This window comes from Phascolarctos cinereus, unplaced genomic scaffold (assembly GCF_003287225.1).
Source record: "Phascolarctos cinereus isolate Bilbo 61053 unplaced genomic scaffold, phaCin_HiC Scaffold_4;HRSCAF=312, whole genome shotgun sequence".
Classification (NCBI taxonomy): domain Eukaryota; kingdom Metazoa; phylum Chordata; class Mammalia; order Diprotodontia; family Phascolarctidae; genus Phascolarctos; species Phascolarctos cinereus.
This window is the reverse complement of record NW_027555847.1, coordinates 283,661,674-283,678,233: the sequence shown is the minus strand read 5'-3', so window position 1 is coordinate 283,678,233 and position 16,560 is coordinate 283,661,674. Positions and strand designations below refer to the sequence as shown.

Genomic DNA, 16,560 nt, shown 5'->3' with positions numbered 1-16,560 from the left:
AACCCATGCCAGCCCTTTATCCCCAAATTTTGAAGAATGAATTGAATCTATGTAAATTAAACACAACAGAGAGAGCAAAACTGAATAGAAAAAAGACTCTGCAACCTAAAACCTGCTCAAATAAGCTGCCAAAGAATATTGAAAAGTTTTTTCTCTATTTTGATAAAGACAAATGTACAATAAAGGTAAAGTATTGGGGAGGTATTAACAGAAAGAGGTCTGGACTTGAAATAAGGAGGAAAATGAGTTTGAATCTGTTCTAACACTTAACTGATTGTGACCATAGGCTTTCCTCATTTTACAGAAGATGCTCACAGAGATGAAGTGACTTGGCCAAAGTCACACAAATAGTAGAACTGGAATATGAATGCAGGTCTTCTGATTTCAAATCTAGTGCTCTTTCCTCTATACCACATTGCCATCCAGCAATTCAATAACCAGTCATTTGAGAGAGAGAAAACATGTGGATATACAGATGCTTAGGATATAGAGATACTTAAGATGAGTTAGAAGATTTGTTCTTAATGGTATTCTGCATCCACCATATTTATAATGGTATTCTGCATCCACAATATGTCACTTACAAGGCTCCAGTATATCCAGGAGGGCATCTACATTCTCCAGTTACATGATCACAGGTTGCTCCATTCTGACACTGGCACTTCTGGTGGCAGTCATTTCCATAGGTGCCCTGGTCACAACGATCTTCACAGCGCCAGCCCTTGAAGCCTGATGCACAGTGGCAGGCTCCTGTGATAGGATTGCACAAGGCTCCGTTTTTACACTGGCAGCGACTGCTACAGTGAGGACCCCAGTGGTCTCGGTCACATGCTGAAGGATAGGAAATGAAATCATTAAAGAATTCAAGAGTCTGTATATCACCTCAAGTGAATGAAGGCAAGCTCATTATATAGTTATTCCTCTCCTTCCTATTTTTATGATGGAGTTCTTTCAGATCAATTGGTTGTTGCTTTAATTACCTGCCAAGTAAAATTCAAACTCCTCAGTAAAAGTAAAGGCAATCAAGACTTTCCACAATTTGATCTCAACCCACTTTTTTTAAATAAAATTTTATTTTTAAACAACGATTAGCCTTCTCTCCCTTTCTTTCCCCTATCCCCACCTTGTAAAACCACAAAAATCTAGTTATGTATAGCAAAACAAAACAAAATTTTTCATTGGTCATGTCTGAAAAAATGTCAAAATCTATACTTTGAGACCATCACCTCTCTGTCAGAAAGTGGGCAGCATTTTTCATCATTAGTCCCCAGGAATTGTGATCATTGCCTTGATCAGAGTTCCCAAGTCTAAAACTATATCTATCTATATCTATATCTATATCTATCTATCTATCTATCTATCTATGTCATTTTAATTAGCCAAGATCTTCCTTCTTACCCTCCCACCCCAACCTTCTCCTTTCCTCACGTTGAGAACACAAGAAAAACGAAGCCCATTAAATATATGTAGTCAATTGAAGCAATTTTCATTTGTCCATGTCCTAAAAAACATTTGTTTCATTCTGCTTTTTAGAGTCCTTTACTTCTCTTTCAGGAGGTGGGTAGGATATTTGTTTCATTCTGCTTTTTGGAGTCTTTTACCTCTATTTCAGGAGGTAGGTAAAATGTTTTATCATCAGTAACCTGGATAAGAGTTCAGAACAATAGTAATCCATCATATCCATAGACCATAACTTGTTTATCCGTTCCCCAATTTATGGGTACCCCTCAGGTTCCCATTTTTCACCCCTCAAAAAGAGCTATAAGTATTTTTTGTACATCCTTTTGTACATTTTGTTGTGCTTAGGACTAATCCTTCCCTGGGGCAGCTTGATGGCTCAGTGGGTAAAGTGCTGGAGTCAGAAAGACCTGAGTTCAAATATGGCCTCAGACACTTACTAGCTGTGTGACCCTGAGTAAGTCACTTAACTCTGCTTGCCTTAGTTACTCATCTATAAAGTGAGCTGGAGAAGGAAATAGCAAACCATTCCAATATCTTTGCCAATAAAACCCCAAATAGGGTCATGCAGAGTTGGACACAACTGAAACAATTAAACAACATAGAATGAGTGGGTCAAAGAACAAATCATAGAAACAATGAACAATTTCATCAAAGAGACTACAACAATGAGACAACATTCTAAAATGTGTGGGATGTAGGCATAGCATTACTCGAGGGAAATTTCATATCTCTAAATGTATATGTCATTTAAAGAGAGAAAGGGCAGATACGAATAGTCAATAATGTGATGAATATGGCTACTTCTTTTCAATGGGGGATCAAGGAAGGGGAATTTTATTCATTTACTTTTGAAGCAAAATGAACAAGTAAGATAGGTATTGGGCAGCTAGGTGTTCAGTGGGTAGAATGCCAGATCTAGAGTCAGGAAGACCTGAGTTCAAATCCAGCCTCAGACACTTACTAGCTGTGTGACCATGGGTAAGTCACTTAACTCTGTTGGCTTCGGTTTCCTCATCTGTAAAATGAGCTGAAGAAGGAAATGGCAAACTACTCCAGTATTGTTGCCAAGAAAACCCTATGGACAGTAAAATCCACAGGGTCATGAAGAGTTGGACACAGCTGAACAACAACAAAAAATCTTTTTTTTCAAGTTCCTATAACAAAGGCACCATTTCTAAGCTATATAAATAATTGGTTCAAACTTATAAAAGAGCCATTCCAGACTGGTAAAAGGTCTAAGGAGAAGAACAGACAGTTCTCCTGAGTGAGAAGAGGAGAAATACAAACTACACATAGCCATATAATAATGCTCCAAATAATTGCTAATAGAGAAATTAAAATTAAAGCAATTCTGAAGTTCTAACTCATAACTAAAAGGTAGCAGATAAGGGAGGGAGACAGGGACAGAATTTGGAACTCAAAACTTAAAAAAATGAATGTTAAAAATATTTTTACATGTAATTTTGGGGAAAAAATGCTTATTAAAAAAAGAATAAGGATTTAAAACAGACTGGAGAAGTCACCTCAATTACCTTATTGAGGCAAAAAAAGGATACACTGGCATGAACTCTAGAATGAAAAGATTACATATATAGATTTTTATATTAAAGCAACAGTCTTCTGCAGAGTGAACTACAAGATTTAAGGAGTTATTATTTTAGAGATAGATTACATGCTATCTTTGAAATAAAATGAGTTACAAGTGTAAGCCAGCTTAAAAAGAAAAAAAGCTCTACTAATTCCCAAACAAGAAAAGTACATACAGTAAAAAACAGTCCAAGACAGAAAGCAGCAGGTGGAAACTCACCACTGGAGCAGTTGGTTCCACCCCAGCCAGGCTCACACTGACAGGTGTTTGGAGCAATGCAGCGTCCATGGACACATTTATCAGCACAGTGGGCTATCAGAGAAAAATCAATAAAATAAAGGAATTTTAAACACACAAAAAAACCACTTTTACTGTGCAGCTGTCTTATATCCTAGCCTCAACAATCACTTCAAAAATATTCATGCTTGATAATTTTCTTCATTGAAGGAAGGAAGCCTAGCAATACCAGATTTCAAACTATATTACAAAGCTGTAATCATCCAACAATCTGCTACTAAGAAATAAAGTGGTGGATCAGTGAAATAGATTAGATAATTTTCTTCATTCATTCTTCAGCCTTTTTTTTTGGTGAGGCAATGGGGTTAAGTGACTTGCCCAGGGTCACACAGCTAGTAAGTATCATGTGTCTGAGGCTAGATTTGAACTCAGGTCCTCCTGACTCCAGGGCCAGTGCTCTATTCACTGGGCCACCTACCTGCCCCTCTTCAGCCTTTTAATTCATTGTACAACCACATAATTTACCCTTGTTTGAAGATTTCTAAGTATAGTCATTCATTTCTGCTCTTTAAATTCAGTTTCATGAGGGGCAGGTAGGTGGTGCAGTGGATAGAGCCACCAGCTCTTGAGTCAGAAGGACATGAGTTCAAATCTGACTTCAGACACTTACTAACTGTGACCCTGGGCAAGTCACTTAACCTAGATTGCCCCCCAAAAATAAAATAAATTTTATTTCATGGTAAGGAGAAGAGAACTTAAAAGAGAAAATGGAGTATCCAATATTTGTTTAATCAGCATTTATCCAGTCTGTGATCTGTGTACCTCTCTGTGTGTGGCTATATGCTTGTATATAACATAATACAGCAAGATGTAGTCATGACTTTGTGATTTATGGGCGATAGAGTGAATACACACGTAAATAGAAATACCTTGAAAGAAACAGGAAAATTAAGCCCCAAATAGGAATATTTTCAGAGATCACCAACCCTGTTGAAAACTATAGTATTGTGGGCAGGGCATGGAGAAGAAATGTTTTGGGTCTGAGAGGTCACAGATTGTCTCTTTGGCTTGATACCACTTTCATCAAAATCCTTCATAAGAAGCTTGTTGATACCACTAGAATCTTCATTAATCCTACAAGCAGCTTACATATTCACTATTTAGATTGTAGGAGGCTGCATAGTACACTGGAAAGAGGGCTGAATTGGAGTCACAAGATTGGAATCCAAATTCTACCTTGGCCACTTACTGACTGTGAGCACTTGCACAAGGGCTTATCCTCATATACACAGTAAAAGAGCTGAACCAAACTGTCTCTAAGCTACCTTCCATCTCTAAACACGTGATCCTAGGAAAAGGTAACATTTGCTTCACAAAGACTTTTATAATTTACTTAAGTATCTAGAGGCAGAATCATGAGTGGTAAGCACTCTGAACCCAGTCAGGAGAAACCTAGATTCCAGTTCTGTCTCTGACACTCTATAGCTGAGTGACCATGATGAAATCACTTAATCTCTCTGAGCTTCAGTAATCTGATTTGTAAAATTAGGGCAATCATACTCCTTACTTCACAGGATTGGAGGCCCAAATAAGATAATGTTATATATATTACACATGCTTTATATAAGTACTCTCAAACCTTAAAATGCTGTGTAAATGATGGTTATTGTTAATTTCAAAACAAGATACTCTTTAAATACCTCAGCATGAATTGGTAAGAAAAGGGGTGGGGGGCCATAATACAGAAGATGAAAAAGATTTAGAGAATAATTATAAAACAGTCCACTAGTCTTAACAGTCCTCTCTGAGGGAGAGAACTGGCTTATCCTAGGCTCCTTTATATCACTTGGTCAGGGAAAATCAGGGAACTGACCTACTCTATGACCTATTCTAATGACTGCTCATCAGTTTTCAAAGAGATATTTGTCAAATAATTGTAACTAAATTGGTCACTGTCTTGAAGAATCTTTTTTAACAACCCCTTCCTTTTTCACTGCTTGCCTTGAGCTAAATCATTTGAAATTTAGTGCCTGTCTAGAAAAACAGACTTGGACTTCTTCAACTCTTACAACCTAAGAATGCCCCCAGACAAGTGTCAAAAGGAAGGTCAACTGCCTATTGACTCTTCTTGACTTGAATCTAAAGGCTGTTACCAGAAGCAATCCAACATTTGGTAAAACAAAGAATTTTGAAGAGAACAAAATTATACTTACGAATACATATTTCCATGCTTTCATAAAATCCAGGACAACACTGGGATTTACGTCTGTACATGGTTTTTTCTCCATGCCGATAAGCTGTACGATAACTAATTCTACGTAGAGAGAGAGAAAAAAAAATCAAATTGTTATTTTTTTATTCTGTATTTGGATTGATTTGGGATAATGTGTTAATTAAAAGTTTAAGATAAGCATTCTATCAAATGTGGTATATAACATTGAAAGTAAAACAGTCCAAAATAATTAGGAAAAAGTTTAAAATGGAATTTTTGACCAATATCATAGTATCTGCTTCTTTGACTAAGGATAAGTAAATCTGGCCAATTTAAGCTAAATTATACATTGATTCAAAAACAGCAAATGTTAAAAGTAGGTCATTCCCTTATCTCACCTAACTTCACTAAGATTATTTCTTAGATGTATAAATGGAACTCATTTTATTTCTCCTCTAATCAAACAATCCACAAGCATTTATCAAGTGCATGTGGTGTGCCAGGAATTAGGGTTGTATTGCAGATAAAAATACAAAAAATGAGTCAGTCCTTACTCTCAAGGTATTTACATTCTAACAGGAGACTTCCTTACTGCCTCTTGAATAAAATATAAACTCATATAGTTTTTAGAGATTTTCACAAACTGGCCCCAACTTATATTCCCAGTTTCCTCTTTTGAATTCTATGGTCCAATAAATTGGCTTCTTCTTCATTTCTTACCCATAGCACTCTATCTCCTGGCACTACATCTCCCATCTCCCTGTTGTTACACCAGCTGTCCTCTATGCTTGGTATGTTACTCTATTCATCTTTGTCAAATCAAGTCAACAAGCACTTATTGAGTTCTTACTATTTGCCAGGTAATGTGCTATGTGTTGAGAATAAAAACCCAAGCAGAAAGAAAGAAAGAAAAAGCTTGCATTCTAATGGAGAAAGACAACACATAAAAGAAAAATGAAAAGGGGAGGAGAGAAGAGATAAAAGAGAAGTCTAGAGAGTAAGGAGTACAAACTTGATTGGAATGAAGACCAGGTTGGCTTGGGTGTTCTTAAAATGGAGGTGCTGGGAAAAAAAACCTAGCCAATCAAAGAGAGAGGTCTCAAAAGGTTCTTCCAATGTCTGAAGTCCATGAGTGGAATGAATTTCTAGGTTGAAGAGTTTTCAGGATAGGTGCTTTGGGAGACATCTCTCTCCAGTACACAACTTGACTCCTGTCATTCCAACTGGTAGAGCAGATCTGGCTTGGCAATTCCAAGTCTCCAGCAGATTAGTTTTCTATAGTTAGTTTTCCAGCGTCACATTCCTGTATAATACCATTTGAGAAGGGTTCAGGAGATCCCTACTCCTCTGGGGTAAAATCTATAGCAATATCCTTGAATGTCACTGATTCTCAGTGATTGCTAGTGGTCAAAAGTACAGGGGCCATTACCTTCTCAAAATTCCTACCTACTGAGGAATGGCAGTGTCCACAGAAACCAGATCTTTTGAGGGGAGAGGCAGATGCAAAACACAAGCCACGAATACATGAGGAAAAGTGGGGTAGGTCCCTTCACCCTGAGGTAACTCAGAAGAAAGGAGGGACCCTTTCCAGTTTCACCTCACACTCCTGGTGGGGGCTCATCTAATTGAGGAGAAAATGTAGATAACAATAAACATCCTCAATAAAATATAAAGAGTCTCTCCATTTAGTGTAATATGCTCTGGTTCTGCCATGGGACAAAATGAGAGCGGGCTGAGCTTCAAACATCTGAAAGTCCTCTTGGAATTTATATACTGTGGTCCAGAATGTTTTTTTCCTAGCCTGTGTGTGCGTGTGTGTGTGTGTGTGTGTGTGTGTGTGTGTGTGTGTGTACATGTATGTACCTGTACAGAGAGACATGCAGATACTGAGACTCACAGTTTTGGGGATAGATAGCTGGCCTATAGATATAGATAGATAGATGGTAGATAGATAGGTAGATAGGTAGATAGATAGATAGATAGATAGATAGATAGATAGATAGATAGATAGATAGATAATTAGACAGACAGACAGACAGACAGACAGACAGACAGACAGACAGACAGATAGATAGATAGATAGATAGATAGATAGATAGATAGATAGATAGATAGATAGTCAGAAAGCCATGCTTCAAGTACTACTTCAGCTGCAAGGTAGCTATATGACTGAGAAGTCACTGAACCTCTCAGTGCCCTAGGAAATTCTCTGAGACAGGAAGATGCAGAGAAAATGTCAATGCAAATCTTTATGGGAGTTTCCCATACCATAAAATCATAAGCCCAGTTTTTAAAAACTTGTATATACATACATATAATAAATATGATACCTTTTGCCATATAATCATTTTGGGAAAATTACCCACTTCACATTGAATGCACCTTTCCTACAAATAATAATAATTAAACAAAAATACCAGATACAGTGACTGCATCTGACAATGTATATACAACATTCTCTTCTGGTAGACCCATATTTCTCTGCCTTGTTAGGAGGGAGGTACGTTAGATTATTTGTTCTCTTGAAACATTAGTTTTTCAGTTACTTGGACTTCAGCATCCTTTTCATGATCTTTTATTTCACTATCAGTTTATATGTGTTTCTATTCTTCTTTGAATTATATTCGTCTTTGAAATATATTCTCCATTTGTTATGATATAGCAATATTAAATTATACTCATGCACCAAAATTTGGTTAGCCATTACCACCTGAAGACTTCCTGCTTTGATTTCAGTTGTTTACTATCACAAAGAGCTCTACAATGAATATTTTGGAATATACTGGTGTTTTATTTTTGTCTTTTCCCTCTTTGGGGTATATGATCAGTAAATGGTATTTCTGGGCCAGAGGGTATGGGTAGACCCTTTAGTCACTTTTTTGCACAATTCCAAATTTATATCCAGAATAGTTGGACCAGTTCATAGTTTCACCAAAAGAATATTAGTGTGTCATCCCATAGCCTTTCTAATACTGTTTCATTTTTTGTCATCATTGCTAAATTACAAACTGTAAAGTGAAACCTCAGTGTTGTTTTAATGGATATTAGTACTAGTGATCTAGAGCATTTTTTAAAATGGTCACCTTTTGACAATTCTTTTGAAAACTGGTCATATCCTTTGATCATGTATCTATTAAGGAATGGCTTTTGGTATTATGTGTTTGTCTCAATTCCTTATATATTTTGCATATAAAATTTTTATTGGTGATATTTGACACAAATATTTTTCCAACTCTAAAATTTTTCTCCCTTCATTGATTTTATTAATGTAAACTCATTAATTACATATAATCAAAATTATCTATTTTGTCTTTTATGATCTCTATCAGGGAAATCATTATAACCCCCAGCAGGCCTAGAAAAGCACTGAAAATATGGGTAGGCATTCAATAAATACTTGTTGGATGAATAAAAAACATTTTTTTCTGTCAGTCTTTTACATTATATATAATAGAATGTTCCATTTCTTGGTACCTGCATAACCAAACTCAGAAACATATATTTACTTCCTTTACCTGTGTCGTGTGCACTTAAACCAATTTAGGATGTCAGTACAGCTGGTGTAGTAAATTTGATCAAAGGGATGTGGATATGATTCCTGTACTGTCACTGAATAACTGAAACAAAGAAAAAAATAAGAAAATAAATCAACAATTTCCTGGTTTACACAGATGCCTGTGTATCAGCACTTTGAGATAAGTGCTAGATAAATTATCCTTACTGCAAATGTGGATTGCTTATTAAGAGAATCTTCTAGCCTTTTTAACCATCTGTTTGAAAGAGAAAGTTAAAGGATTTATGAGACATTTAACAAACACCACAAGTGTAAAATGAAGTTATTTTCATGTTTACCAACAAACTATGGCATTTCTAACATTAAAGATCAATCACCTGGGTAAATAGAGCTTTTCTAAAAAGGTTTCAACTGAAGTCCAAAGTAAAATCTTTAAGATTAACTCACAAAAAGGGAAATTTAAGTCTTTGTTACACAGACTCAATTTTTTATTAGTATCTTCTGATTTCAGAAAGAAAAAAAAGAATGAGAACAATATCTTCTATGCATCTCACCAGCACATAATAGACTCTTAATGAATGTGTTTTTCCTCCCCCCCCCCTTTTTCTCTTTCTCTTCTTTCCTAATTAATGTTGGCTGACAGACTTCATGGAGAATCTTCTTCAAAATCATTTAAAGGCATCTGAAGAATTTCTCCGAAGACTGGTGGATTCTGCTTCAGTCTCCCTGAAGAATTTTATCAAAGCTGAGTGTGGTAATTAGCACATCTAACTTTTCACGTTCACTTTGTGGCAGTATCAGAGGATCTGGGTTCAAGTATTAATTCTGCCACTTATTTATTCTGTTACCTTGAAAAACTAACAACCTCTATGAGTTTCAGTTTTCCCATACGGTGGAAGGTAAATGAAATGGTCTCTTAGACCCTTTTAATCTTTTAGATACCTTCTAGCTCAAATATTCTGTGAGTGGAATTCAAAGCTATCTGTACTTAGGTTGGTGTAAGTCTGAGAGGTACATGTAGATTTCTTCAACTGGAGCAGAACCAAGAGAACATCATACACAGTAACAGCAACATTGTGTGATGACTAACTCTGATGGACTTAGCTCTTCTCAGCAATGCAAGAATACAAGACAACTCCAAATTATGATGGAAGATGCTGTCTACATCCAGAGAAAGAACTATGGAGTTTGACTGCAGATTGAAACATACTATTTATTCTCTCTTTTTTGTTTTGTTTTGTTTCTTCTTTCTTGTGGTTTCTCCCATTGGTTCTAATTCTTCTTTACAACATGACTAATGTGAAAATGTTTAATATGAATGTATATATACAGCCTATATCAGATTGCATGCCATCTTGGGGAGGGGAGGGATAGAAAATTTAAAACTCAAAAGCTTATGGAAGTGAATATTGAAAACTAAAAATAAGTAAATTAATTTTTTTAAAAAAATATTTCTCCCACAGGACACAGAAATTTTAAGTGGACTAACTTCAGTTAGAAGGAAAAATTTTATGTTAGAAGAGCTATAAAATACTAGACTATACAAACCAAAACACATTTGCCTTCTCTAGGGGTTTATGATACATGGATATGGATGTCAAAGCTGCTTCCATGAAACAATAATTTGCAAATTTTCATATCTGTGGATCTCCTTCTTTGGTACAATATGAACTTTTTCCCTAGTCAAAAACAGGTATCTTCCTTATAAGATGGACATGGGTATAACCAACTTATTTTGTATGTATTCTAATAACATACAAGAGATAAACAGAGGAGCATTAGAGCATAGTGCAGAGAACACTGAATTATGCATTAGAACTGCATCCCAGTCCTGGTTTTGTTAAAACTAAGCTATGAGACCTTGAGCAAGCCATATAATATGTCTTGATATCAGTTTTCTTACTTGTAAAATAATGGACTTGGGCTAGATACAAGATATCTAAGAGTCCTTCAGACTCAAAGATTTTAACAATTTTTATCCTTTCTAATCTGTCTGGGTCTTTCAGTAGTGTGTGAATTACTTGGGACAAATAATGCTTTTGACAGAGTTTCTTTCATTTTGTGATAGCAATGGTTATATCTGTGTGCTTTCACAAATTCAAGAGTAATACTAGAATAACACAGAACATTTGACTTTGACCAGATGAAATGTAATTGAGCTGGTTTCCCCATCTTTAGTTAGTTCTTTGTCAGCTGAGCGATGGCTTTTGTGCCACACAGAAATTGCAATGCTCTATTTTAGAAGAATAGATATTATTATTACAAGGAAACATGCAAAAGTTGTAGCTCTTAAAGACAATGCTGCACCTCAATCATTGTTAGAGATATTGCAACAGTTGTTGATGTTGGGGAGTCAAGAATATCAAGGATCATTCAAGCCTATAAGGATAAAGAATGTCAAAAACTATCAAAGTGCTGCTGAGAAAGAGCCTAGTGTCAATTTTCAGAAAACAAGTAAAGTTTTGTCTTAGAGGGATCTGTCAGCTCAAGAAGTTATCAACTTTTCTACTATGTGGTTCACTGTGGGAACAACAGTGAGAAAAAGTTTCTTTAAAAACCCAGCTGCTGACTGTTGTTATGAAGGAAAAAAAAGCTTGTCATGGACAAGACCATACAAAGGTTAAGTACCGAAGACTGAAAAAAGGTAATTGTTACTGAAGAAAACTGACTGTTTCTTTCAAGGTTATCCCAAATCTACTACAGAAGAAGTCTAAGTGATTCTGTAAAATCCATTCATTTTCCACAGATCTCCCAAAAATGTTTTGGGAATTTTTTTGCCAAACTGTGTAAAACAAATGGTAGTAGTAAAAAAGGAGATTTGCATATTAAAAAGTTTTTTCAGGACACACACACAGACACATACACACATGTGGTGGTGGGGAGGAGGAATGAAGGGGAGGGGATGGAGGAAGTGCCTACTATGTGCCATATAATGGGCTAAGCAATTTACACTATTACCTCACTTGGTCCTCACAACAATCCTGAGAGATAGGTGCTATTCTTATTCCCATTTCATAGATGAGGAAATGGGTAAGGAGAAATTAAGTGACTTGCTCAAGGTCACAAAGCTAGATAAATGTCTGAGGCAGGATTTGAACTCAGGTCTTACTAACTCCAGACTTGGCACTCTAGCCACTGCCCTAATATGTCAATAAATGCAATTATTTATAAATATAAATATAATTATTTCACTGTCTGAAATATTTTGTACACCAATATGTCACACATATAGACTTCTTCTCTGCATTCTCCTACCCATGAACTTGCTCTAAGATTACATATAAAGGAAACCATCTCATAATGCATATTTTCTATTTTAAATAAATTTTAATGTCATCTTTCATTTTCTTATTTATTAGTTATTTTATACTTTTTATATTTATTATTTATTGTATAAATATTACATTTATTATTTATTATTATTTATTTTTTATTTAAACATTAGTTTAAAGGCATAACTGGCAAGCTAATCAAATTTGCAGCTGACTCAAAGCTGGGAGAGACAGGTAACACATTGAATGATAGATATCCAAAGAAGGTCTGAATCTTTTGTTGTTGTTCAGTTATTTCAGTTGCATCTGACTCTGTGACCCCATTTGGTTTTTGGGGTTTTTTTGGCAAAGATATTGGAGTGCCTTCTCCAGCTCATTTTACAGAGGAGGAAACTGAGGTAAATAGGGTTAAGTAATTTGCTCAGGATCACAGAGCTAGGAAGTATCTGAGGCCAGATTTGAACTCAGGAAAATGAGTTTTCCTGACTTCAGGCCTGGCACTCTAGCCACTGACATGTAATTCAACAGAAATAAATTTAAAGTCTTAAACTTGGATACCAAAACAAATCAATTTCACCAGTAAAAAATGAAGAAGGCATGGTTAGGTAGCAGTTTTTCTGAAATAAAAAGTTAGGATTTTAGTAGATTTCAAGTTCCATATGCATCATCAGTATTATGTGGCAGTTAAAAAAGCTAGCGTTATCTCAGACTACATTAAGAAAATCGTATCTTCTAAGAATAAGGAGGTAATAATCCTTCTCTACTCTTCTTCACTTTTAAGATCTCATCTGGAATATTTTGTTCAATTCTAGACACCATAGTTTAACAACAATGATAAGCTGGAGAGAATCCTGAGGAAGCATCAAGATATTTGGTCAAAGGCCTTAAGTCTATGTCATATAAGCATCTGCTGAAGGAAATCAAGATGTTTAACCTGAAGAAAAAAAGACTCAGGAAGGCTATGATAGCTGTGCTCAAGTATTTAAAAGCCCCTTGAGCAATGGGTGGAAGTTGCAAAGAAGTAAATCTAAGTTTGATAATAGGAAAAAAACAAACAAGCAAAACTTCCTAACAATTAAAGCTGTCCCTAAGTGGAACAGGCTGTTTCTAGAGGTGTTAAGCTTCCCTCTCTTTAGAGATTTCCAAGCAGAGGCAAAAGATCATTTGACAGGCTTATCATAATGAGGATTCCTTTTAGGTATGGATTGGACTAGATGGTCACTTCATACTTAAATTCTGTTATTCTTAATTCTGTGACTGGCTAAATTTGTCCATTGACCAGCAATGTATTAGAACAAAAATTTAGGCTCATGGTTTACCATGACTTTCAAAAAGAAAAAAAATGATGGTTTCATTGTTCAATTGTCCTAGGGTCATTGAAAATACTCCAGAGCCAATTACCCAGATATCATTTAATAGAAAGACACTGAATTGATGAATTTGCACCTGTACATTTTAACTTACTAAAAGTATCATCTGAAGGGGAAGAAGAGGGGGAGAAGGACAGACCCCAGCAAGAGTTTGGATTCAAAGAAAAGGTATCAATCACACTGGGCCATATTCCAGTGAAGTTAATTATATATTTTTTCTATCAAATTATCTTGTTACTTTAATCTGCTATGACAACAATCATCTTTTGTTAGTTTATGTTCTAGCACTGCTGCCATAATGTTGCTGCTGGATTTCACCCTAGGGGGATCAGGTAAAACAATGATCTTTGTGGAAAAGGGGCCCACCTTTCTCATCACCACCAGCAGCAACTACTGACCAAATGTCACCAAGAGGATGATAGGCACAAGAGCCCTGGGAGGCCCAAGAAACCCCAGACCACCAGGCCTGCTTCTAACCCAGCCCTCATAGCCATCATCTCGGGAAGCACCTCCTGTAGGCAAGGGATCAGCTCTCTCCACTAATAACATCTAAATCCTTCCTTCTGCATTTAACTTCAGTTTGCTTTTGTCGAAATAGGAAATAGCCGATAATCCTCCTATTATTATATTCTTTGACATGACTGATCATCTTTCAGAGATTAATCACATGTTTTATAGATTATCTTAATTCTTTGCTTTACTTCTTTCTCCTTCCTTCTGCCCTGCTTCAGTAATGTTCATGTATTTATAAAAAAGATGGACCAGGAGTAAAGAAGTGAAGTGCAAATTTTATCACTTAGAGGCAGGGTACCATCTGGACTTGGAGTCAGGACAGCCCTGGATTTGAATCAATCAGTCAACAGGTGTATGATCATGGGCAAATCATTTTACCTGTCTGAGCCTCAGTCTTCATTTCAAAAGTGGAGATAGTAAAGCCTGTAGTACTTACTGTACTGAGTTGTTAGACTCAAATGGAATAATACATGTAAAAGAGCTTTAAAAACCTTAAAGTTCTGTGTAAATATCACCTGTTATTTTTATCATTATTATTATTACCTATAAGAGTGATAGAGAAGTGAAAGGGACCTTAGAGGTCATCCAGTTCATGCCCCTAATTTTACAGATGAAGAAACTGAGGCCCAGAGAGAGTATCACAGAGGTAGATATTTATCGATAGTTGGGTTCAGTAAAAAGAGTACTCCATTTTGAATCAGAAATGTTTAGTTCCATTTCTACCTCTTATTTGCTGTGATCTTGAGCAAATCACTTGACCAACTCCTCTATGTCTCAGTTTCCTCTTCTGTAAAAAGGGGATAAGTATCCCTATACTCACTCCAAAGGCTGGTTGTGAGAATTAAATTAGATAATGGATATAAAGAGCTATATAGATATCATCTATTATTATCATAAGAATGTTGAAATTCATAGATTCTAATATATATTTTGGATCATGCAGCTCTTTCTCAGTCCATTTTTAAAAATGCCTTCAGTTTGCCTTCAGTCTCCTTCCTTACCTTCTTTACTAAATTCTGATTTAAATGTCACCTCTTCCATGAAACTTTCATGAATCTTTCCAATAGCCTTCTCCTCTCCCTCTTCTTCTTACAAAACTTTGATTTGTTTATCAGGTAATATTAATGCTTTTTGAATTTTTGTTTTATTTTCTATTAAACTTCTGGGTCCACAAGGGCAAGGACTACAGCTTACCTATGGTACTCATATTTGTTATTTATTATAACTAATTGATGTATTAAATACCATTTTCATCATGTTAACTACTCAACAACTTTACAAAAGAAATTCTATCTTCTAATCAAAACAAGTCCAAAATCTTCATACTGACATTCAAGGCCCTCTGACCCCACCCTACCTATCTCTTCCTAGTTTACTTTCAGATATAAGAGCAGAGTCTTAGAGTTAAGCAGTTGGTTCAGTACAATGTTCGATTATTCTTGTTTCTACATTTTTGCTATTACTGTTCTTCCTCATCTAAAATTCCCACTCTATTTTTTTTCCATTTATTTAGTCCATAAAGGCCTGCTTCTTTCATTAGGACTTCTTTATAACTACAGCCAACTGTGATCTTTCCTCTTTCTGATCCACTGTAGAATTTACTGTGTGCATTATGTCTATATTCAATTATGCAAATTTCATGTCTTATAACATATGATCTTGTATTGTGCTTTTAAGGCTTATCTATCCAGAATTATTATAAGCTCTTAGAAGGCAGAGAATACCATATATTGCTTTTGTTTCCCTAACACACTCCCTAAGCACATAATAGTCTCTCAACTAGATTGAATTATCCCTGCTATTTTAACAGATAACTAAAACTTAGTTGTGTCAAATTTGTTTTTCAAAATATGCTATTCTAAAATTAGGAGTAAACTATAATCACTATCTACATAAGTAAGAATAACTAAAGACTTAAACCTAAACCCAATCTTTTCCTTGACAATTCTACTGAATTTATGGTACACAAAGGAGCATAAGATCAGAACTGCTACTTTGGAATTAAATACATATTACTACAAGAAATATTACCTTTCCCAATGGCTGCAAACATTGGGGTCTTCAAGATTCAATGATAATGTCATTCCAACCCAAAGGTAAAACAATATGAAAGGGAAGTCCAAGAAGGAGTTCAAGTAAACTTCCATTTTTCTCCAGAAGAATAACCTGAAAGAAAAAATACATACCCAAATCCTTAAATTCAAAATGATCAAGTCTTCTTTGTAGGATTATAACCAGTAAGGATCAGTTGTTATTATAGCAAACTAAAATAATAATAGCAAGTCACATAATTATTCAATACAAGTATAATCTGATTTTAAGGTTTAGTATAGTGATGAATTTCTTATATAAGGCCAGTAATCTAGGAGTTCATAGTTAATTAAACTATTCAC

General features: G+C 35.5%; 1 protein-coding gene across 1 annotated transcript in view; it reads right to left on the bottom strand.

The window, feature by feature from the left end:
- The window catches only part of MEGF10 (multiple EGF like domains 10), a 112,287-nt gene that overhangs the window by 73,952 nt on the left and 21,775 nt on the right, over positions 1–16,560 (bottom strand). Inside the window, exons 2-6 of the mRNA XM_021009594.2 lie at positions 16,199–16,333; positions 9,014–9,115; positions 5,500–5,600; positions 3,269–3,361; positions 585–831 (exon numbers count right to left, since the gene is read on the bottom strand). Of these exons, the coding sequence (XP_020865253.2) occupies positions 585–831; positions 3,269–3,361; positions 5,500–5,600; positions 9,014–9,115; positions 16,199–16,333 (678 nt within the window). The remainder of the gene's footprint in view (positions 1–584; positions 832–3,268; positions 3,362–5,499; positions 5,601–9,013; positions 9,116–16,198; positions 16,334–16,560) is intronic.